Source organism: Cucumis sativus, chromosome 1 (genome assembly GCF_000004075.3).
Source record: "Cucumis sativus cultivar 9930 chromosome 1, Cucumber_9930_V3, whole genome shotgun sequence".
Lineage (NCBI taxonomy): Eukaryota > Viridiplantae > Streptophyta > Magnoliopsida > Cucurbitales > Cucurbitaceae > Cucumis > Cucumis sativus.
The window spans coordinates 893506-917165 of record NC_026655.2 but is presented as its reverse complement, the minus strand read 5'-3'; the positions used below and the strand labels follow the sequence as shown (position 1 = coordinate 917165).

Sequence of the window (23660 nt, the reverse complement as noted above, 5' to 3'; positions counted from 1 at the left end):
CTCTCTTTCACAGGAAGGGAAGAGATTAATTGATGTATTTTTTTTTATTGGATTTGGAACGCTGTTTCATTATAAACTCTCTTGATTAATTTATCCTCTGTTTCGTTATAAAAATTTATATAGAAAAAAATGTTCCATGGTTTATTACCATGGAACAAAGTGATACGTAACCTTTTTCTAAGGGAACAAACTTTCCATGAATCAAACAAAGTGATGAGTAACCCCGTTCCCACTACCACCATGTACCCTAAACCTTAAACCCTTTTAATTGAATTTCACAATTCTTATTTCAAAAAGTTATCAATGATAAATAAGAATTTGGAATGATAACTGAAAAATGTGTCAAAAATTTTAAGCATAAAGGTCTAAGCTATAGATATCACCTTCTGTCTTCCTGAATAATTGAGCTCTCTGGACAGGTTATCAAGCATAGCAGAGACCATTTCCCTGAAGAGGAACAAAGAAACTATAAACGGAAAAATATAAACCACAATAAATTTCATGTTTGGAACAAGTTAGATAAAGCACCTTTGACTAGGATCAATGCCCGAGATTGCACACATCATGAAAACAGCCTGCAGTGCCATATAATATAAATAAAGGGAAAAACAGAGCTTTCATGGAGAAAATTAGGAGTACGAAAAAGGGAGTACAAAAAAATCCATAAAACATCAAATTAACGAGTCAAAAAGCTACTAGAAAGAGTGTTTTTGCTTATTTATTTAATAAATGTAAAGCCAAGTAATGAAACTGTAGACAAAATAATCTTATAGAAAAGAAAGAAACCGTAGACAAAATATAATTGAAAGACCAGCTATGTACTTTGGCATACTCGTTACTTCAAAATGAATAGTTAATATCAACCCAGACTGTTCTTCTGCCATTATTCAAGTGAAACAAAATGTTTTGTGGTTTTGCCAGCTGTTAACGAAACAAAGGATGAATCTAAAAGGGTTTTATCCATCCATTTGCATAATATCCAGTCCTTAGATGCCCCAAGATCGTCGACGAACAAAGTAACTTCAAGAGAAGAGCTGACAAATCCACTAAAAGGTTACAATTACTTTCCATTTAGAATACAAATAGGCGTGGAAAAATAAAACACAAAGTGCCTTAATGTTGACCAATGCGTAAGTTGGAAAAAGTTCATCTATTTATTTCAACATAAAACTGAAAGCTATAAAATTCCAAAAATAACGAATAAATATGAAGAGAAACTGGTCAATATGATGACGCTCAATCCATAAGCAAAGAACATCTATGTTCCAACAGCACTCTTGTTTTGACCTTTCAAGAGTCTTAAATCACAAATTCAACCCAAAAGCTTAAACTTATGGGTAAATGCAAATTTAATATAATATCTAACACTCCCTCTCACTTGTTGGCTTGAAATGTCAAGAAAGACCCAACAAGTGGAAATCAATATTAAATGGAGGAAACAAGAATAAAGGGGCTTGAAGCCAGGACATTCTGCAGTAACCTGTTCTAATACCATCTTAACTTACCAATTCTCACCAATTCAACTCACAAGCTTAAGCTTGTGGGAGAAGACAAATTTAATATAATATCTAACAAAGAGATATCCAGAAAGAAAATACCTCCAACTTAGTCTATTTGAAACAAAACTATTTAAATGAACACTAACCTCCAACTCCATTGCATCACTATGCAAAGCAAGATGTCCAAGTGTAACAATAATAGTTTCCATTGTAGGACCAAGCTCCAAACCAGCATCTAGGACTTCCTTTGCTGTTACAACTTTTTGTTTTGAGCACAACACTAATGGAACACCAAAACTGGAACTGGATTTGAGAAGGGGAAATATTTAGTTTAAAAAAAACAAAAGTTTCATTGATAATGAAAAGAGACAAGTGCTCAGAGAACAATGAAACTGAAATAAGAATAGAACTATTGAGAATACAGAATAATCATCCAAAAGTGTACAAAATAAAACTAATCAAAGAAAATAAAAGCACATCAAATCAAACATGTATCTTGCACCAAGAGTAAAAAAGTCGTGCAAATTTGTAACGCTCTAGTGACATGAGATATTTGTCTTGAAAGACCCTTTGGTTTCTTTCTACCCAATTTTGACCGACTAGGATATGCATTCTCCTGGAAGGAATTACCAAACACCTAGTGGATATGAAATATAGTGAACAACTTCTTACAGAAAGTCATAGAGAAACAGCAGCCAAAAGACAAATGGTTGAGCTCTTCACTTGCAGCATGACAAATAGAACAAAATGGTGGGAGATAAATAAAGTAGAAGAATCCACTTTTGAAGGGTTGAGGCACAATTATTCAGTATCAATGCATTAGAACTTCCAATAATGTTGGAAAATGGAAAAATGCAATATACAATCCAGAGTGACATGAAAGTTTAAAGGATTTACGTTGATGCTGAACATTGGTTAGGTCACTAACAAGAAGGCCCGTCATTATCTTCCTATTGGGTTCAAGAAGTTTGTTGTTCATAATGTCAAGGAGCTCAAACTCTTGCTGATGCACAACAGAACTTATTGTGCTAAGATTACCCACGATGTTTCAACAAAGAAGAGGAAAGAGATAGTGAGAGGGCGGCTCAACTTGATGTTATAGTCACCAACAAGCTTGCAAGGTTGCACAGCCAAGAGGATGAATGAACAATTTAGATCCCTAAATGCAGTTTTTTTCATCATGGTTTATAGTGAGATATCGTTAATATATATCCTTTTTTGGTTCAAGAGATTTTGATATTTAACAACTGTCTGAACTTTTACTTAATAGAAAACATACAATCCGAAATAAGAGTCACGCCTATGATCTAACCATCTCTAGAAAGGGCACCACTCAAGTCCCAACGCAAGTGAAAAGCAACAGTTACATGCAAGAATCTAATTAATCGTGAATTTTAAGATTGTCTAATAGCAATAACCAGTTCCTAAAACTTCCTAATGTAACCCTTTCATACATCCCTTATGTTGGGTTTTATGTCCTAAAAACTCGTGGTTTGTAAATATTAAACATTTTTTATTATTTCAATAAAGTTGCTATTGAGATATTGTTCGATAAAGAGTTATTGAATATACGATGTGCATTTTATAATTCTGAATCCAATAAACTAAGGTTCCTTAACTATAATATGAACACTTTAACTTTATATAGTGACATAAAAGACAATAATTCAGGTTTATAGTCTATAGGAATTTTGAACAAAGTCAAATACTTGACTTTTGACCCTAGGAAGCCAAAGTTTGACGTTGACCTTCAGCTGGTGGAAAAATCCACATTTAGTGGAGATTCCCCAAAGTTAGTGTTATTGTGACTAAGGTGCTAGTTTGATTTGTTGTTCATGGTAAATTTAGCCACCAAATCCACTTATTCAGTGCCAAATTAAAATGCAAAATAGGTTTGAGTGTGAAATGGCTATAGATACATAGAGAACAATTGAATTAAGGCGAATGATTCACTGTGGATTTTGCTGAAAATTCTTCTTGGCTCAAAACCCTCTCTCAACCCAAGGTTCTCTCAAACTGATCATAATTTAGATCCCACCATCTAGTTCTAAGTCCTGAGATTAGTAGCAAAGACTTTTGGAAAATTTGAGCTACAAAGGTGAGAGTTCTTAAATTATGTTATAAAACTTTTTTTATCTAGCGTGTTAATCTTCAAAATTGAAGCATTTAGGATGATATTTGATCCAATTCCTTCCACCACATGTTAGTACACTCTTTCACTGTATAAAATACCTATAAAATACACGATATCATCTCAATCTTTGGATTCCTTTTAAATTTTTCATCAGAACGCCCACAAAATTCTCTGTGCTTAATGTTTCAAATCTAATCAATAATTTCGAGTTCGAAAGGAATGAATAAGGAGATATTTAAATCTTTTTAACATGATGAAACAATAAATGACAAGGAAAATTGATACAAGAAAAGAATTAATATAATTTTAAAAAATAACAGAAAAACCCACCATATATCCTGGAAAAGTTCCTCATGGCCATCCCATGTCTGGAAGAGAACGCCCATTTGTTTCGCCAGGGAATACCTAACTCGATATTCAGGATCCCGCAGCATTACAAATAACCTTTCAATCATTGTCTAGATAGATCCCATCATAACATCAATTGTTAGGAAATACAGTTCATTGTACAAGAATGTAAGTGTTAAAAAATAAATAAATAAAATAAGAAGAAAAAAAGAGCAAGATTTGAAACACATGAAAGTAAAATTCTATAAAATTGAAGTTCAGAGAAAAATAAGACAGAACACATCAAAGTATAGACAATAAATAAAATTTACAAACAAGAAATTGCTTGGGAAACCTAGTAAAGCCCATGTTGTGGGCTGAGGAATAATGGTTGGAACGAAAGAATTAGAAAGCAAGGAAAAGGTAGGATAAAGTTGAAAAGCTAGGTTTGTTTAGGTGCATTTTGAAATTTGGCGTCAGACCTTTCTTTGTATTCTATTCTATTGTTTTGTAGTATAATGAGAAAGAACTCCATAAAATGTTCGGGCACTCCATAAAATGTTTGGGCATCTTGTAGTTTGCCAGGAATATAAAAAACAAGGATATGTATTCCCATGCATCAAAATGATTACCTGACCAATTTCTGGACTGATTAAAATAAAGCTACAAATGCAATCAATAAGCTTAACACGCCCCGACCAGTCAAGAAGGTGAGTTTCAGCAATCCTGTTCACTAATTTTCCAATCTGAAGCAAGTTCTGCAATTATAAATTAGCAATTTTTAAAAAAGAAACATAACTTTTCATTATTGAAAAGAGAATATTGCTCAAATTACAACAAAATAGAAACAAGCATAACAATAGCAGAAATACAAAAAACGGAGCCAAAATGTGAAAATATAAAGCTAATGGAAGGAAATAAAAGCACCCCAATTCAACATATGTCATCATCTTGCACTGAAAACAAGATTATCTTGAAAACATTCAAGCCACTAAAGAGATTTGTCTTGATAGATCCTTTGGTTTCTTTCAAACAAAATTTCAGCAAGCAAGGATTTGATTGCATTGACCAAAGTAAATTTGATTGAGGCTTGAATGGCAGGCCCACTAGGATTTGAACAACATTATACTTGAACGAATTGCCAAACAGCCACTGAATTGCCAAACTTTATCCAACAAGCCATAGAGGAATATCCCAAAAAAAAAAGATTAAGCTCCTCGCTTGCAGCTTGACAAAGAGGGCAGATTGATGGAGACAAATAATGTAGAGGTAGTTTCCTTTGAAGGATTGAGGCACATTTTAATGTTCCAAAATTTATTGCCCACACAAGAATATTACTTCTTTTTGGACTATTGGTCTTCCACAAACATTAAGGAGTGTTTGGAGTAAGGGGAGGAACAGTGAAATCCAGAAAGTTAGTGAAATCTAGAGAGTTGTATACACTTATAGCCCACGATGTAAGAGGTTAATATGGTATAACATGAAATTTTAGTTGTGGAATCCACAAACTCCATGAGTCAAACAAAGAGTAAAGTTCACAACTCCACGCTTCCCAACTCCTTACTCCAAACACCTCCTTACTCCAAACACCCCTTAAAGACTTTCTTAATAATAGTAATTATTGAAAGTAGTTGATATGTCTGAGTGCACCTACAGATCCCGCTTGCTTTTTGCTCTTTAGGCTTCTTTATTCGCCATTGTATATCTCTCTTGTACTTTGAGTTTCTATTATTAATAAAGAAGATTGTCTCCCTTTCGGAAAAAAAAAGTAATTATTGAAAGTAGAGGCGAGGAACAAACACAAGTTTTACGTGGAAACCCTAGTTTAGGGAGAAAAACCACGATGCAAATCTTTCTTATTATTTTCTTATATTAACAAATGATACAAAGGGGAGAAATAAATAAACTACAGTGAGGAATAAAAAAAGGAAAGAATATTAGGTCAAATCTTCTCGAGGGCGATTTAGTAATCAAAGTAGCAAAATATTGAGACAAGGATCAAATTGAATGACTTCTAGAGACATCTAACATCCGTCTACAAGAAGGAGCACTATGCTCCACTTTCTTCTCCAATAAAGCATGAAGAAGTTGCTCAAAATACAGAATTTCAATCTCTTTCAGCAACCTTCTGAACAAAATTTCCCACAACACAATAACTCTATCCCAATGATCAAAGACAGACCCAAAAAGATGATAGGACCCTCCTTCTATACATGTTTGACTGATCTATTTGCTTGCCCAGACAAAACGATGACCGGCTTCTTGAGGTTGCCAGCTTAAAGTAAAAGTTGTTATCATCAGAGTCTGTTATAGATACAACGCTGTTGTAGGTGCTTTGGTTTGGGAGGCACTACAGAACTTTTGGAGACATATCTACCAACCTCTTTTGTGGAAGAATGATCGGATCACAACAACTTAATGGGGCCAAAGTTATAATCTTCTTTCGTAGTTACCCTTTTTTTCATTTTTAATTGACATATACATATATATATATAGCTCCAATGTTCTTAGATCTCTACCCCACGTTGGTAGAATCCATAACATTTGATGGAAGAGCAACCAAAAAACAAAAACAAGATTTGGGCATTTATCATCAAGTCATTCAATTCTTTACAGAAGTTGTCAATACATTTGTACGGAACCATTTTAAAAATTGGAGAAAATTTAGTGTAAAAAATACTAGATAAAATTTAGTATGTTTATTTTACCATGGGATTTCAAATTGAACAAGCTCCAACAATTACCTTCTCAAATTGTGCATCCTTAGGAAATCGATAACCAATCTTACTAACCCCATGCAAGGATGAAAGGTTCCTAAGTAAACCACCAGCAGCATCTAGTGTGCTATACAAATCCAGCTTAAGATTTACCTTTGTACTAATCATGTTATCCATTACAATCATCTGCATAGAAAACAAAAAGAAAATACTGTCATCAATAACACTTGCAATATTTTCAACTTCTTAGCAAATTTGAACAGTATCATCCATTGGCTGATTAGCTCTACCATGTTCAGAACTTTTTCCGAAGATGACCACAAGATGTTTTGACTGAGATGATACATAATCTGTTCGCATACCTAAGAAATAATAAATAAACGAGTAAGAAACCCCGATAATGGAAAAGCATGATAAATTTATCAGTGAATCTTCTGACACCTTTGAATCACATTCATTCTCAAAGAGTACAAACAGAACCTCCCATGTAGCTTCAAGCAAAACTGAGGAAAAACTTGAAATAAGAGATATCATCTTCAACTTCCAAACTGTTGCTGAAAGCATTCCAGGCATCATACTTCTTTTAATATCCATGTCATTGGAGTCATTATTCACATCCAATTCCATATCCAAAATTCTACTCACTTCAGCATCAGCTGAGGGGGAATTCGCCAAAGGAGAAACAGGTGCATCAAAATCTCTCAAGTTTGCCTCAGAATGGAGATTCTTATTGGATATAGAATATTCTTGATAGAGGTGAGAAAGTGCTTTCAAAAGATTTTCCATCGAAAGATTGAATGCACCAGACAGATCAACATCCGGAGCTTTATGGCATGTTTCCATGTTGAAAATAAAACTGGAAGCAAAACTTCTAAAGGATGTGACAACAGAGCTCGTTGTCTCAAGGAATGAGTCAGAGCCAAAGAAATTGAGATGTTTAATATCCCCGCAGTACCCTTGGATTACATTAACAGCATGATTCATCATTTCTAAAATGTAACCACCCAATCTGGAAATGAACAAAGATGCTTTCTCCCATTGCCTGTTGATGCAAGTAAAACAAACGTAAGAGAAGTACAAATATGTGAGAACCTAGAAAAGAAAACGCTGCCCAGGGAAGTAAAAGGAGATTTTTTTAACATTTCTGGCGCCTTAAAGATCCCAACTCCCGAAGTTAAACTTAGTTGGATACTAGGAAGCTTTCTTTGATTCCACTAACTAAATGATACTGATCCTTTTTTAAAAAAATGACTTTTTATTGATATAATGAACAGAGCAAGATACAAGTAATACAAATAGTGACGAAACAAAATTTAAACCAAGAAAATAATAGCATGCCAACTCAAACAACATATGCAAGTTGGGTAATAGATGCATAAATTTGGTATTATAGAGAGGTTTATTTCTTATAAAAAATATACGTACTGTATATAAAACAACCTAAGGGTGGGTTAGAGAAAACCACATCCCAACTAACTAAACTAACAAAGTCTTTCAATCATTATAATCATGGAGAGGTTGTAATTACAAATGAATTTCTTGTGATTGAATGCTACGAAGGGAATTTATGCGAGATATAAATAAATACGAAATAGATTATGTTTTGTCTCAAACTCAAGTGGGAGTCAAACTAGTAATCGGTCATAAGAGCGGGAAAAAGAAAGAAGAACGACACAAAAAAGAAATATTGGTTCATCCCAAACTCAAGACTACGTCCAGTCTTCTACAACTACAGATTCTGCTATGATATGATAGAGATTGAAAAAGACACCCTCGAACACACTCACAAATCTCTCTTCCACCCATCCAGAACTATTTGAATTCAAGTACCACAACTCGGTAACTTGAAATAAACCAATTCCTCATGCCACACTAAAATAACACACTGGAATAAAATTTCATCTAGTGTATTGTTCTTCTCTTCAACGATGAGGAGGCTCAACACACTGTTTTTCTTCTTCCAACATAGGCACACAGCCTTGTGCCTTTAACAGCACAATCTCTCGTGCACACCTTTCTTCTTCCATAAACACACATTTATAGGTATGTGTTTAGCCAAATGGGCCAAAGCCCATTGACCTCCAGCTACTTAATTTTCTTCTTTGTTAAGTAAACCCTCCATTATTGCCCTATAGAAGATTTTTACTCACTTCCTTTAGCAATAATACACTAATTGTGTTTTCTCCACCGCCTAGTTTCTTATTTTGATAACCCACCTTTGATATTAACCAATAAAAAAAACATAATTAGTGTCTTATTGCTTAAAGGAAGTGAGTAAAAATCTTCTATAGGTTAGCAAGATTTGTATGTAGGTTTGCACGTGTAATCTCATATCAAAGGAAAAAAACTTCATAATTGGGAGTAACTTATCTTCATAGCTTCATGAAAATGTAATTTGTAGTCTTATTTTTGGTGATTTATTTACTGGTGTAACTTTTTAAGTCTTAATGGAAATTGTCTGTTCTCTTTTCAAACAAAAAAAATCCCTTTCACAAAAAGTGTATAAGAACAAAAAGTGGATAAGAAAGATTTAAATGTAGAGGATGATGAAAACCTTATCAAAGTTGAACCATCAATGAAGTTTGCCAATAAAGCACATAAAATAAAGATACTCGATGGAAGCAGCTTTTCCCTCTCCATATCAATCAATGCTCCAAGAACAGTAGCCACCATTTCTTCCAACAACGGATCTCTTATATGACGAGGCAGATGAATAGCTTTATGGCCTCGGGTTGGGCATATCTGAACCAACAATTATAGACGAAGTGAGAAACTACATAGATAATTAGATATGGTTTTAAAAAAAGGAAAAACAATAAAACCCCACCTTAACACTAGAACCAAGATGTATTTTGGCGACAATTTCCACAGAACACTCGAAAATTTCTTGCGACCAATCTCGATAAGTTTCTTTCTGCAAATATAATCAATTTTCTATTACCAAGAAAATCCTCTAATTTATCTTTAATTCATAGGGGAAAGATACTATTATCAAACCACATCTTTCTTCAAACATTCATCTGAAACCCCTGTAACATCCCTTGAAGGAGCACAACCCGCACAAAGAGCATAAACAGCAGCAGGCAACAAGAATATCAACTGCTCGTTGAAACTAGCAACATCCTACGTAAAGCAGAAGCAGTTGTCAGCGAAACATTGTTCAAAATATCCTTAGCAAGAGTATCCAATCTCGTATATGGTATATCTTTTTTTTTAAACGGAGACAAGCTTCTTTATTAAAAATGAGACTAATGCTCAAAGTACAAGAGAATTATACTAAGAGAAAAAAGAAAAAAAACAATCAAACAAACTGCCAATACAAGGGAAAAACGACCAAAACAAACAAACACAAGGAACAAGCTAAAAATGCAAAAACCAACAGAAAAAATGAAACTAAAACAGAACCAAAACAAGAGATCTGAAAACAAAGCAAAACGAAATAACTCTCTCAAAAGGAAAACATTTGAAACTAGAGACTGGCAAGAAGAAGCAACAGGCGAGCACAAAGCTAACATGCCAAAGTAGTCCAAAACCTAGAAGAGGCATGAAAAAATCTTTCCAAAAACCAGCAACAGCTAAAGGTTGTACTGCCATTTGCAACACCTCAACACGACATGTTGAATCTTCAAAGACAAAGATTGATGTTCCAAATGAAAACACATCCCCCAAGCGAGTAGAAGAATTAAAAATATTCACCAAATTATTTCTCCCGTAAGCCACTCTAATAGATTCCAGCACCTTTTTCGACTATAACACGATTCATGATGAACAAGATAATCTCATAGAATAAACTTGAGAAACATTAGGAGAGCAGCCATAGTTTCTGCAATGAAGATTTCCAAGGAAGAGTAGCATGAAACATTAAAATTCTCACCAACTTCTCTTTCTGAGTTCTCTTACTATATTGAAATAATGTTGGAGGTCTAACAAAATGGGAGGCTGAACTGCTAATTTAAGCCAATATTTGCCTTCTTTGCTTTTCAGAAATGCTATGAAAGGTTCCTTCACCTCTTTATCCACTAGATGACCCTCTCCAACAAAACAATCTCTCCCAAGCATTATATTCGAAAGCAAATATTTGTGTTTACTTTAGTAATGTTCATGCCCAACCAAGCAAGTATATGGAAAAAGGGTGGGAGACAATATCCAACCTAGTTAATTCAATTTCTCTTCATGTGTGGTCTGTTTCAAATTTTCAGAATAGGAAACTATTCTATTGACACAATTTTTTTTCAAGTATTTGGTGAGTTTTTGTCCTGCATTAAATTGAGTTTGCTTGGCTGTCTCAAATCTGTACTACATTTTATCCCTGTATTCATTCTTGGTTTTACTCGCCAAGTATTACTTGCTCTCTAAGAAGTGCACACTTGAGCCCTTGGAGAGGTAAAAAAAAGTTGTGCATGGTTAAGTTTTACCATCATTATTTCCACATTTCTAGCATCAAAAAGGCCATAGGATGCAAGTACTTAAGGACCAAAATGTAAATTATCATAATATATGTTATTATGTATAGTTGTCTTTTATTATAATTGTGCATTTCTTTACTCTAGGGTCATCTATATACCAAGATATTATATTAAATTCGCTTTCACCCATCAAGCTTAACATTTTGGGTCAATTAGATATTTAAAATGGTATCAGAGCAAGTGGTCCAAGGTGGTCTTGCGTTCAAGTCCTTGCAATGCTATTTCCACCCTATAAAATTGATTTCCACTTGTTGGGTCTTCTTTATATATCGAGCCCTCGAGTGAGGGAAAGTGTTAAATAATTATTAAATTCACCTTCACCCATGAAGCTTATGCTTTTGGGTCAATAACGATTTAAGAATATGTCTCTCTAATCCCTTTTTTCTGAAAGTTTTTTTTAAAAAAAACCTTTTATTGATATAATGGAAGAGTTTCATATTCAACTTACAATAAAACAAAAAGAGGATAAAGACTTAAAAGAGTACAAAAATAGGGCGATCCAAAACAAGAACACAATACTAATCAAAGAAAACAAATGCAATCAAATCTAAAATACAGTTAAGCATTTGATGTAGTATGATCAGGGTTTATTGTAGTATTTGATGTAGTCTGATTAGGGTGAATTGGAGCATCTTAACAAAATCTATGATTGATTAGGATTTTTTATGAAGGCGACAACTTTTATTGACATGTAAAGGGTCCACCCAATAGAAATACTACCAATCAATAAGTTTAATGGTTGTCTTATTAGCTGTTTAGCTGCTACATATTTACAAAATATTGAAAAAGTTCCAATATTCAAAACTCAGAAATCAGAAAGTCAGATGAACAAACCTTCAAGTTAAGAAGACCTAAAACTGCTCTCAGAAGATTTTTCCTAAGATGGAAAATGTCTCGAAGGTCACCCTAGATGACATTAATACATAAAATAATAATAATAAGGGAAATTATGTCAAATGGTAAAACTTCTGAAAAAATTAACAAAATATATCAAAAATTCGAAAAAAATCCATGATAGACATAGTAAGTTCATTCCTCAATTGAATCTCGTATATAGAAACACACAGAACAACATGGCACATCTTTCAAACGGTTAACACAATATTAAGAAAAAATAGAAATAAAAGAACCTCCAGGAGAGGAAAATTTATACTACATGAACGGTAAATGCATCCACCCATTATGCAGCTTAGGTATATCTGTCTGCTCTAGATATCTTGACTAATCAACAGAGAAGAGAATTGTAGAATTGTTAACCTAACTACTTGCTTAGGATTTCTCTACCTATTATTTTCCCATCGGAAGGTTATATCGGAGAAGATGAGATGGCTAAGTCTAAGAATACTGTGCTAATAGAAAAACTACCATTTTGATTGACTTCTTAATTATATATATTGTTAACGATACTGTAAAGGGGTAGGTCCAATTCCTGGTCCCAAGACCCAAGAGTGAGTACTTTATTTACAGAAACAGAAACTGTTTAATTGATTAAAACAAAAAGAAAACAGAAAAAAAAAGTCTTACTAGTAGATATAGTGATATAACTAAATTTCACTGTAACCCATCAGCCAAAGTTTTTGGGTTCAATAGTTTAATATTGATATTTACTTGTTTGACCTTCTATAGATTTTCAAATCCACTAAAGTATGAACACTCTGTTGTTGGTATTTCTTTCCAACAAAAAAATCCTTATTGTTGACTTGGTAGACACCAAACTTTTTCAATATATTCTCCCCCTTAAGAAACCGAAATATGTTGCAAACTAAAAGACAGAGCAATCACATTTACTGGACAAATGAAAAATTGACAGTCTGGGCATTACAAAGTAAATAGTGATCAAGATGACATATGCAGAAACAAAAACTCCAGCTAAAGCAACTTGATTAAAACCATTTTCTTAGGAGATTTAAATACATTGAAAACCCAAAGATAGAGCAATTACAGCTACTGGACAAACGGAGAATTGACAGTCTGAGCATTGAAAGGTAAATAGTGCTCAAGTGGCATATGCAGACTGCAGAGCTGAAATTCCAGCAAAAGCAACTTACTTGAGACCCTTTTCTCGAGAAGTAACAGGATATTAAGTACAAAGCAGATCTGCAAGACAACCATAATCACATAATTAGATGGCACTCTACCCAGAATCCTGTCAAATATGACTTGCACAGAGTCTAGTCTCAACTTCTCTTGATGGCATCATTTTCGTACCCAACTAAGCAGAATAACATTATGAACATGCAAAGTTTGATCGCAATGATGAAAACCAATCTCTTACGCACCAGATTCTGTGTCCTCATTTCAACCAAACATATTTCACATCTTTGATTAACTTCCAGAAAAATCATTCGATAACATGGGATTCCATCTCAGAACTAATTGGCGACGAGAGGAGTAATCTACATATCAAAGAAACATTGCGAGATCCATTGATTTTTCAAATGTGGGATCCCCAACGTGTCCTCTCAATAAGGTCTCTCTTTGGGTTCTATCATTCTTGGACCGGAAACCCGTTTGGACTTCATGGCCTCTAATACCATTTTAGATAGCATGGGATTCCATCTGAAAACTAGTTGTCAATAGAGAAATAACCCATCTATCCTATAAAAATTATGAGGTTCATTAATCTTTCTAAAGTGAGATCCTCAACAAATAAAAATGAACATTTGAACTTCAAATTAAAATTAAAATTATTTCATTCCAGATATTTAACAAGATAATATCATGGAAACATGGGGTCAATGATGCAAAAAGTTTGGATTCATTCCAAAGATAAAAAATGCAGCTGCCACCGATGCTCCCCCATTCTCACAACGGAACCCTGCAGCTTTGGTTGTATTTGCACTAATTTTTTTCGTCAAGTCCAGCTTTGGGTTATTTGTAGTTGTGTTTGCTTAATCTTCTTATCTAGTTTATTTTGTCTCAGTATACTTTGAGCATTAGTCTCATTTTTATTTATTAATAAAGAAGCTTGTCTCCGTTTCAAAAAAAAAAAAAAAACTTCAACTTTGCTTCATGGTAATGTAAGGACAGTTCTTATGAAATCTTTCAGCTGTGTTAGTTTCTTATAACAAGAAACAAAGTTTTTCCATTTATAGTCATAACTTTAATCTTAAATAATATGTTGATTTGAAAAAGGTCGAAATACTAGCGGATTCAAACGGTCTCCAACACGACTAAAAAGGGTAAAAAAAATGAGAACTCACATTGACGGCATTCGTTTGAAAAATAAATGTTCCCAAACATCTTGAGGAATCACACACATCTTCATGGAATCCTGAACAAAGAAGCTGCTACATAAGGGACACTGAGCCAACTAGAATGCTCTAGAATGTAAACAATTCAGTAGAAAGACTCAACCTAACTACTCAACAGAAAAAACAAGAAAGTAAATTCTTCAGCAACTCACTCGTTCAATTATTTTTCCTAGAAGCAACAAAGCAGCTTCCGCCTGCATTGATTCTCAAATACCGTGAACTTCAATATACATTAACATGTATGCATATAAACACTTTTTATGATCAAACTAACACTTAGCTAAGCTTTCATTAAGAAAATAAAAGCACATTGAGTACAAAAAAAGTCCTAAAATCTTTAAAAAAATACTAAGAAATGGACTCCAATCAAAAAGTAAATGCCCACCAGCCCACGTAGTGTAATCAAAGAATATCTCACATCTCATTTAGAAACCTCTCCAGTCTCCACACCCCTAAAAATCCATCTATTTCTCTCGAGCCATAACCCCAATAAACTGCAAAAAGACAAGCTTGCCTTACTTTACCTAGATCTTCGAAAGGAGGATACAAGGCTGTCGAGAAAAAAAAAGAGTTAAAATTGTTAATATCATAAGAAGGTCATAATTAACAAGTTCTTTGGGACGTTCTAACAATTAAACCCTACAAGAAATAGGCTAGGGTTGAGGACCTCCAACAAGAAGAGTCCTTCAATTGTTAATAATCATAAGAAGGCCGTAATTATGAAAGAACTTGTTGTAGTTTGTGCACCACCAAGAGGTTGCATGCTGAACAAGAGCCCAAAAAGAATCAAATGGAATGAACTTATCTTCAAACATCCTACCGTTCACATAAGCACATGAGTAGCACATCTCCAAAGAATCTTTCCTTCTCCATAGAAACTTCCACAGTCGAAACCATCCATCATTCAATCATCAATCTTCTTAAGCAGGCAACTAGCCAACCCAAAACTCAAAAGTGCTAAGAATACCCCACTTTAGAAGCAAACTCACAATGTAAAAATAAGTGATCCACAGTTTCCATCTCTCTAAGACAAAGACAGCAAATGGAGGAGGAGAGACCAATTTGGGAATTTCTTTTCAAGCTTCTCATGATTATTTAGACTACTATAAGCAAGGGAACTTGTTATCCGCAAATCACTTGGTCAAGTTTAAGAATGTGAACTTGGTAGAGAACTTGCCTGACGAATCATTCTTCCAACATAATTTGTCTCTATTTCTGTTCACAATTCACCACCCAAAAATTCTGCTACTGAGTAAGAGAAATGGAGCTTCCAGCTTCTCAAGTTTCTGCTAAACCCAAGATCCCAAGCTTGGTTTAGATGATTCGAACAATCTACAACAACTTTTTTAGTGGAAATAACATACATATTTTGAAATAAAGTCGCAAGAGGTTGAGGAACACAACACCAATCTTCCTAAAACTTTATTTTCTACCATTTCCCACAACTCGACAAAATTAAAGAAAAGCTCCTTTTTTTCAAAACGGAAATAAGACTTTTTCATTGAATTAATGAAATGGATCTAAAACAAGGAAAAAGTAAAATACAACATAGAAAACGATGCTGCAAGAACAAAATGAAAGATAAAAGAGACCAATTCTTAAAATAACACCCAATAAACAAAAATTTCCAAATGAGCAATCTTCTAGCAAAGCACAAGACTTGTTGAGTGCCATAAAGCTTTGAAAGCTGAGGAGACTTGAAAAGGAGCTCAAAACCAGACTGACTTGCAAGTTGCCAACCTAGCTAGCCAATCAACAACTACCATAACCACCATCCGAAAAAAAGATAATGGATGGTGGAGAGCACCAGATTCCGAAAAACAATATAATGCATCGGAGACTTGCACCACATATCCAAAATACTATAAGAACTCCAGGGCTGAAACTGACCAAAATAAAATTCTCCAAACGTAACACTGTAAGAGAAACCACAACCCCATCAAAACCACCTTACAACTAACGAAAGGCGTCGACCAAATGGCCACAACTCTTCTATATCTCTTGAAACAAAGCTGCAACAGAAAATTTTCTTTAGGAAAGGAAGGACTGCTTACCCAAGAATCAAACCACATTCTTCATTCAAGAAGGAGAATTTTGATGAGATTTTATCATATTCTAAATTAAAGAAATACTCCTTTGGCTGCATGATTCCAACCCATATTCCCTTTTGTCTCTAGGCACCAAGGAACTCCTACCCAAATCATTCGCCTATTCACAACTCGACAAAATTAAAGAATGCTCCTTTTGGTTCTATTCACTCATATGACCTTGATGTCTAAAATAGAAAATATTTCATAGGTATTCTCTGTCTTCAAAACTGAATAGTTGGAGATCTTTTTTGGTAACTCTTTCAGTCTATCAGTACATGAACTTACCACCACAAACACATGAGTAAACATGGGCAGTCCATGCATCAAACAGCTCCATATTGATTGCCACCCCTGATACAACTGCAATCCAAGTCAAATACATTCAATCAATTTTCAATAGGCAGTTACTTGTTCACACTCAAAAAGGAAATGGTCATATTAATGTACTCAATACTATACTTAAATATCTTTAAACTTTGAAGCAGATTAAAATAACTTTGAATAGATTCATCTTACTTTGGAATTGTAAAGAAGGTTAAAATCACTGTTACCGTTCATTTGAATTCAAAAGATATAGTTGACATCACATGGGACATCACTTACATAATCAATTTTCGCACAATAGCTAGCACATCAACTTTTTTTAAAACGAGAAACAAGAATTTCATTGATATAATGAAAAAGATACAATTTACAGAAAAGATTTAGAGAAAATGGAATCAACTCTTGAAACTATTAAACCACCAATTCATCCAAAAGCTTAAGCTAGTGGTTGAAGGCAAATTTAATTATATATCACCAACACTCCCCCTCACTTGTGGGCTTGAAATATTTGAAAGGCCCAACAAGTGGAAATTGATTTTAATTGAGGAGAAAACGACAATGCAGGGGCTTGAACACAGGACCTCCCTGGACCACCTGCTCTAATACCATATTAAACCACCAATTCATCCAAAAGCTTAAGCTAGTGGTTGAAGGCAAATTTAATTATATATCACCAACAGAAACCATTATGGACACCTGCATGCATTTTAAAATTAAGATAAGAAATAGCGCCATCATGGTCAACCGTTTGGGTTGAAATTAGATGAATTTGGCAGTTTCCTAGATATACAGCCATCATGATTGGATTTCACTCCCTCTGAACTTTTTATTAGATCATGGATGGGCCTATATCATCACCAAGCCAACCCATGATAGTGACCCTTTTTTTCAGTTCCCACTCCTTTATATATTGGTTCTTCACAAAATGAACTTTTTTCCTTCCAACTCCTTCCATGTTTCCTTGTGGAAGCTAAACATCGGTAGGAAGATTTGACTCATTATTTGGCTCATTGTCCTAAGAAACATCGACATCACTGACAATATCCTTCAAGACATCCTCCTCTATTGTTTTAGCCCAAGTTGTTTTTTCAATAAGATACTCAATGATACAAGCTCCAATAAGAGCGAAAAAGAAAAGGTTGTTTAAACCAAAGTCGAAGTGCTTTATGTAAGAGTACAGAAGAAAACATTGACCATTGCTATTGCTACAGTTGAGCCATTTACTTTTAAATTGTTTAATCAGTGATCACATGGGATAAATTTTAGGTTATTGTCATAAAAAAGGTAAGCCTTCATGATATCGAGGAGGAAGTTGTTCAAGCCCTTGCTTGTGAATCATCTTCAAGAACCTTCCTTCATGATATCCAGAAGGATGTTGCACTTCTTGCTTGTGAATCTTCTTCTAATTTTCCTTGTTTCTCACATTTGTGGAGTTTGGAATCTATTGAGCCTCTTTCTTCATTTAATCAATAAAAAGTTTGGTCACTTGTCATAAAAAAAATTATTAGAAAAATAATGATAATAACCCTTACTTTAAGGGAAACATCATACGCCCACATGCTCTTGCATATAGGTTTCTTCATGGCTATGAGGTTTATCTGGTTGAAAAAAATATATGAGAATGTTTTTTGGAGGAAGTAAATCATTTTTACGAAGATGTTTGAACTTTCTTTGGGTTCTTAACTAAAATTCATTTTAAAACTATCATTTTTTATAACCAAAAGTTGGAAATTTTTCGAGCAAGATGTCTTTTTGATGAGAAGTTTCAATTTCTTCAAATCATCTTTTCTTGTAAGTTTTTCAATCCCCTCTGTAAGCTTTTGCTCTTTATCTTCGTATGCTTCTTTTCAGTCCAAGTTTTTCATTTACCGCATAAAAATTTGGTTTCCCATATGAAACAATATATACATATATATGAATACTATGAAAAGAGAAGCAAACCTTATCCTCAGACGAACTTTCTGACCGTTCAGTGGAATCCAATAACACTACAGAAAGTTCTTGCAAACTCCTTCAAACTCATGTGAATATACAGAAAAATGAGCTCAATGGAAAAGGGAATTGAATGTACATTCTTTCACTCATAAAAATAAATGATCAGCCATGTGAATGAGCCAAGCAGTTAAATTGTGGAATTAAATTAACTACAAATTCGAGTATTCCAAAAATTTACATAAACCTGAAAAGCTATATTAGCTTACCGTAATGTCCACAATAAACCATCATAAGAATGGCCCACATTTGCATCCTTCAATATTCTGCAACATGCTCAGAAAATCAAGTTGATTGAAATTATATCCCTTCCTTCTTTTCACGTGTATGAACATTATGATTGTGTTGTGTATCGTATCTTTGGTTACCATTACTACGATTGAGCCTTCTAGTTTTAATTAGTATCTTATCTTTGTTTACCATTACTTCAACGTAGCTTTCTAGTTTTAATTAGTATGTATCATGCCGTATCATGACTAAGGACGTTAAAAGAATTGACCTTGGAATTATCTAGGATTAAAAGGGATTAGCTGAGGAATTGCTCAAGAATAAGCAATATTCCTAGAACTTCAACATGCAATGAGCAACTTAATGTCAAACACAAATAGAACAAAACTTAAAATATTAACAGATCATAAATTCTCTTGTGAAAGTGACTATGTGCAAGAGTCATCTAGTCTGGATAGTATCTCTCATAGGTCATTAGCGATGAAATTTTATTTTTAGTACATCAATTGTAGAAATAAGAGATCGAACCCTCCCACCTCTAGAATGGAAGGTACTGTGAATTATCAATGAGCTAAGCTCACTTAGGCTATCTGCCTATCCCTCATAGGTCAAACCAATAATCTCTCACAGGTCATATCGAACTAAATAAGGTGCCTTGTCCCAATCAAATTTTAACATGATATTGTTGGAGAATTCCCGCCAAATGCAACATGATATTGTTGGAACATGCATTGCTGTAGAACTTATAAGACTTGATATAAGGATTGAACAGCCGACACAGGCAACATTAAAGCCTTGGGCGTAGGGAAAATTTACATTTGATAGTTTTGCGTGTGTGTGGTGTGGGGCCAAAGACAATATGAATTTAGTTTCATACATTTTAATCGCTCATTTGGAGTAATTGTCAAACGTAGAACAAAAATAAGGGTTAAAGAGATTTAAGATGGTTCTTTTCAATTTTATAAACTAATAGGACTTTATGGGTTTTTTTCCTTTCGAGATGACAGTTTTATCCCATCCAAAAAAAATAACTCATTATATTCTAAAACCCCAACTTTTTCATTCCACTTTCATCTCTCTAGTTTCTCTCAACCTCTCTCGAGCTCAGCTGTCATGTATCACTCTCTATCTTCCAAGTTTTCTAACTTCCTCAAGGTAGGGGGGGTTAAGAAAGAACAAGAGACAACAAATTTCGTTTTTTTTAAAGCGAAACAGAACTTTTCATTCATAAAATGAAAAGAAATACATAGAAAGGAACAAGGGGCGCACCCAGGAATCTCAACTAGAGAGATATCCAAAAGCACCCCCAACAGAATCGGGTTAAAAGTTGAAGTACAAAGAGACAGAAACAACCGAGGGAACGGTAAGATCTGGACAAGGAGCAAATCAAAACTGCCTAGAACCAAACAACAAAAGAAAGCCGAATACAAAATAAATTTGAGAGAACTTTCAAAAAGGAGCCCAAATGAGACTGAAAGCTTGCACACTAAAGGCTTCAAATTAGAAATGGAGGGAACACCAAGAAGAAACATTCAGCCTCGCTGCTACAAATCTGTCCTGTCAATGCAATTCTTTGCCCAGGAAGACTCACACAAGTCTTTCAACCCACAGATTCGAAAACAAGTCTTGTTAATATTCCAGTTGAGTGAAATGACACAATCAACCAAAGACCAGAGAGACCAGACCGCAAGCTTCAACCAAAGACCACATTTGGAAACATGTCTTACAGAATCAACCAAAGACCAGACCGCAAGCTTCCACAATGTGGACCAGCTGAGGGGGAATATTAACCTCATTAAAAGGAGTAATGTTGGAAGGACCAAAACTGCCAGAAAGATGTTGCTCTTCTGATCGGAATAAATTGTGGAGGTCAGCTCCAAAATCCTTTTCAAACTCAGTCTCTTCAAGCTCATCCACTCTGTCCAAATTTCGAAACCTTCCTCACTAGCACTCACAACTGAGTCTACGTCAGAATCTTGATGAATGGGATGACGCATCCTCTGTCCGAGACAAAATTTTCCATTGAATAAATGAAAAAGAGAATAGATACAAAACTCCACGAAGGAGAGAAATAAGTAAGAAAACAGAAACAAGAAAACTAGAATAAGTTCCACAAGCAAGAATAAGTGCAACATCATGAAATGAACAGGTAACCAAAAACCAAACTAAGCTGGCAATAAAAAAGCTGGCCAAATGGAATTAATACCTTGAGAAGAGTAGCTGGCAAAGGATGTAGAAAGAGAACACAAAAGTGAGGCATTGAAACAAACTGAGACAAGGATTAGAACTAAATTTCTCGTCAAAGATTTGCGAGTTTCTCTCTGACCACAAACCAAAAAGTAGAGGAAAGAAAGGACCCTCAAGCTGCTGAGGAACATAATTTTTAACACTTGAATCAAAAACCCACAATAACCTAATAAGTAATAACCTAAAGAGATTGAGAAGTTTGAACCAGCACTTTGAGCGAAATGGACATGCAAAAAGAACATGGCTGAAGCCTTTCACATTCAAATGGCAAAGAAAACAAATTGAGGGTTGTAAGCACAAATCAGCTAATTTTTCTCTAAAGAACATCTGCAGTGTTAAGGCTACTATGCAATAAAATCCAAGAAAAAATAGAAATTCTCGGGGGGCTACCAGACTGCCCTAAAGCAAAGTAAATGCCTTTTGATAGAGGAGATTACGCATTTAATTTGCAAGAGAGGAACTTGACTGAGAATGAGATGGAGGACTTCAAGATCCAAATTCTACAGCCAAGCCGCCAACAGAAACTGTTGAAAATACTTTAAGGAGAGCATCAAAATCTGAAATTTCTTTTTATTGAACAAGTCTCCTAGAGACAACGTGCCACCATGAGCAAGAATGGTCCCAAAAATCACACACAGCCCCATCTGGCAAAGAAGAGAATGGGAAAAGCCAAGAAAATTGATCATTCAACACCACAGAACCAATCCAATGATGATGCCTAAGAATGATTCTTGAACCAGAGCTTAAAGAGAAGGTAGCATACAGTTCCACGAGCTTCCAAGCTCAAGAAATACCAATCCATGGACTGCGGAGACTAGAGTGTTGTTTGGCAAGTGTATACTCATCAAAAGTATCAGAGCCATGAATTCTAGAGACCGCCAATTTCCATTGAGAAAGAGGCTCCTTAAAATAACACCAATCCCATTTTGCAAGCAATTTCAAGTTCGAGGGGTAAGCAAGGTTTACAATTTTGTTACAGATTCTGGGTTTTCTTACCTATTTTCCCCCAATGTTTTTTTTTCAACCTCATCCTCTTCCACTTATACTGTTGTTCCAACTTACATAGTGGATTTTTTTACATTTTTTATATAGATTTTGAGTTTTCTTACTTATTTTCCAATCAACACTTTTTTCAGCCTCATTCGCTAACGTTTTCTGCAACTTTTAGGTGTTATGTCAATCTACATTTACTTTGAGGTTCACAATTTTATTATAGTCTAGTCTAGCATAAGGTAATATGTGGCTTTGGAAGAAAATAAATCTCTCTCAAGTTACAAAGCCTAAAGCAACATAGCATTTGATTAAATCTAAAATGGGAATTATGGTTAAAAAATAATCAAAATAAAGGTGGCAATAAGACAAATAATTTTATAACATAGAATGATAGATCAACAACAGTAAATCCCAGATACCTCTCAAAACCTAAGCAAATTGCCTCGAACCAGTAGGTGAAAAGATCCTTACTGATGCGGGAATGGTAATTTTGGATAAGATAACAGAAAGCCGCATTCCTACAAGACAATCAATCCAATCACAAAAATAATGTTCCATGCCAAATGACAAACTAACCAGGGAATGCAAGACCCTGTTTCCATAGATTTACCATAACCATTTCCCTTCACCAAGTGCCTCTTTAAGATGAACACTAGCAGGGTCTCTTTTAACCCGCTTTTCAGTTGATATTGCTTTTGTAGAAGTAACACATGCCTAAATAAATAAGACCAGTGTGCAAACAATCAGGCCCATTTCTAGTGCCCATAAACTACAACCAGTCAAACAACTAAATATAATCCTAAGAATTCTGCAGTATAAAAAGTACCACAAAGCAACAGGATCTCAATAACTCTAACTAAAATTAAAAGATATTAGTCATGATAAGAGAAACATTAAAGTGGAATATAAGAAAATCTAAAAGGATTAATGGATGAGTAGTGGATACAATTTACTAAATACTTTTAACAAATTATTTTGGATATATTATTGTTTCTAATTGTTGGTGATATATAATTAAATTTGCCTTCCAACCACTAGCTTAAACTTTTGTATGAATTGGTGGTTTAATATGGTATCAGAGCAAGTGGTTCAGGGAGGTCCCGTGTTCAAGCCTCTGCATTGTCGTTTCCTCCCAAATTAAAATCGATTTCCACCTAAGGGGGAGTATTGGTGATATATAATTAAATTTGTCTTTCAACCACTAACTTAAGCTTTTGGATGAATTGGTAGTTTAATACTAATCAATAGATATATATGTATGTACGTATCTGTGCGTGTGTGTGTGTGAACATACGTATACATATATATGGATAGAGGAATACTTTCTAATTGTACATTAAGTGATTGAGTCAAAAATCAAAATAACAACTTCCTGTCAATGAAGCGTGG

The 23660-nt window shown here is 34.5% G+C and overlaps 2 protein-coding genes across 4 annotated transcripts in view; both read right to left on the bottom strand.

Moving 5' to 3' along the window:
• LOC101208785 (serine/threonine-protein kinase ATM) overlaps window positions 1–23660 on the bottom strand; it is a 64420-nt gene that overhangs the window by 37426 nt on the left and 3334 nt on the right. For all 3 annotated transcript variants that reach the window (XR_004214017.1, XM_011658584.2, XM_031880103.1), the window contains exons 9-28: window positions 22882–22985; window positions 22691–22789; window positions 19013–19069; window positions 18753–18822; window positions 16773–16847; window positions 14550–14591; window positions 14347–14417; window positions 13192–13240; window positions 11978–12049; window positions 9675–9800; window positions 9505–9591; window positions 9232–9419; window positions 7119–7719; window positions 6968–7039; window positions 6705–6863; window positions 4593–4718; window positions 3964–4091; window positions 1646–1802; window positions 529–575; window positions 384–447 (exon numbers count right to left, since the gene is read on the bottom strand). Coding sequence is in view for 2 of the 3 variants with exons in the window: in XM_011658584.2 (XP_011656886.1) it covers window positions 384–447; window positions 529–575; window positions 1646–1802; window positions 3964–4091; window positions 4593–4718; window positions 6705–6863; window positions 6968–7039; window positions 7119–7719; window positions 9232–9419; window positions 9505–9591; window positions 9675–9800; window positions 11978–12049; window positions 13192–13240; window positions 14347–14417; window positions 14550–14591; window positions 16773–16847; window positions 18753–18822; window positions 19013–19069; window positions 22691–22789; window positions 22882–22985 (2394 nt within the window). In the remaining variant the exon portion in view is untranslated. The remainder of the gene's footprint in view (window positions 1–383; window positions 448–528; window positions 576–1645; window positions 1803–3963; window positions 4092–4592; window positions 4719–6704; window positions 6864–6967; window positions 7040–7118; window positions 7720–9231; window positions 9420–9504; window positions 9592–9674; window positions 9801–11977; window positions 12050–13191; window positions 13241–14346; window positions 14418–14549; window positions 14592–16772; window positions 16848–18752; window positions 18823–19012; window positions 19070–22690; window positions 22790–22881; window positions 22986–23660) is intronic.
• Window positions 20222–22682, bottom strand: LOC116401691. Its single transcript, XM_031880105.1, has 2 exons — window positions 21238–22682; window positions 20222–21031 (listed from the first exon to the last, which is right to left on the bottom strand). Exons 1-2 carry the CDS (start codon window positions 21289–21291, stop codon window positions 20576–20578), a joined length of 510 nt encoding a protein of 169 aa, XP_031735965.1. The 5' UTR covers window positions 21292–22682; the 3' UTR covers window positions 20222–20575.

Excerpts from the sequence above, each read along its gene's own strand:
- LOC116401691 (XM_031880105.1), bottom strand. The coding sequence starts at position 21,291 with ATGCCTCACTTTTGTGTTCTCTTTCTACATCCTTTGCCAGCTACTCTT. Across the intron at positions 21,032-21,237 it reads TGCCAGCTACTCTTCTCAAG|AGGATGCGTCATCCCATTCA; the intron begins GTATTAATTCCA and ends TGTCTCGGACAG.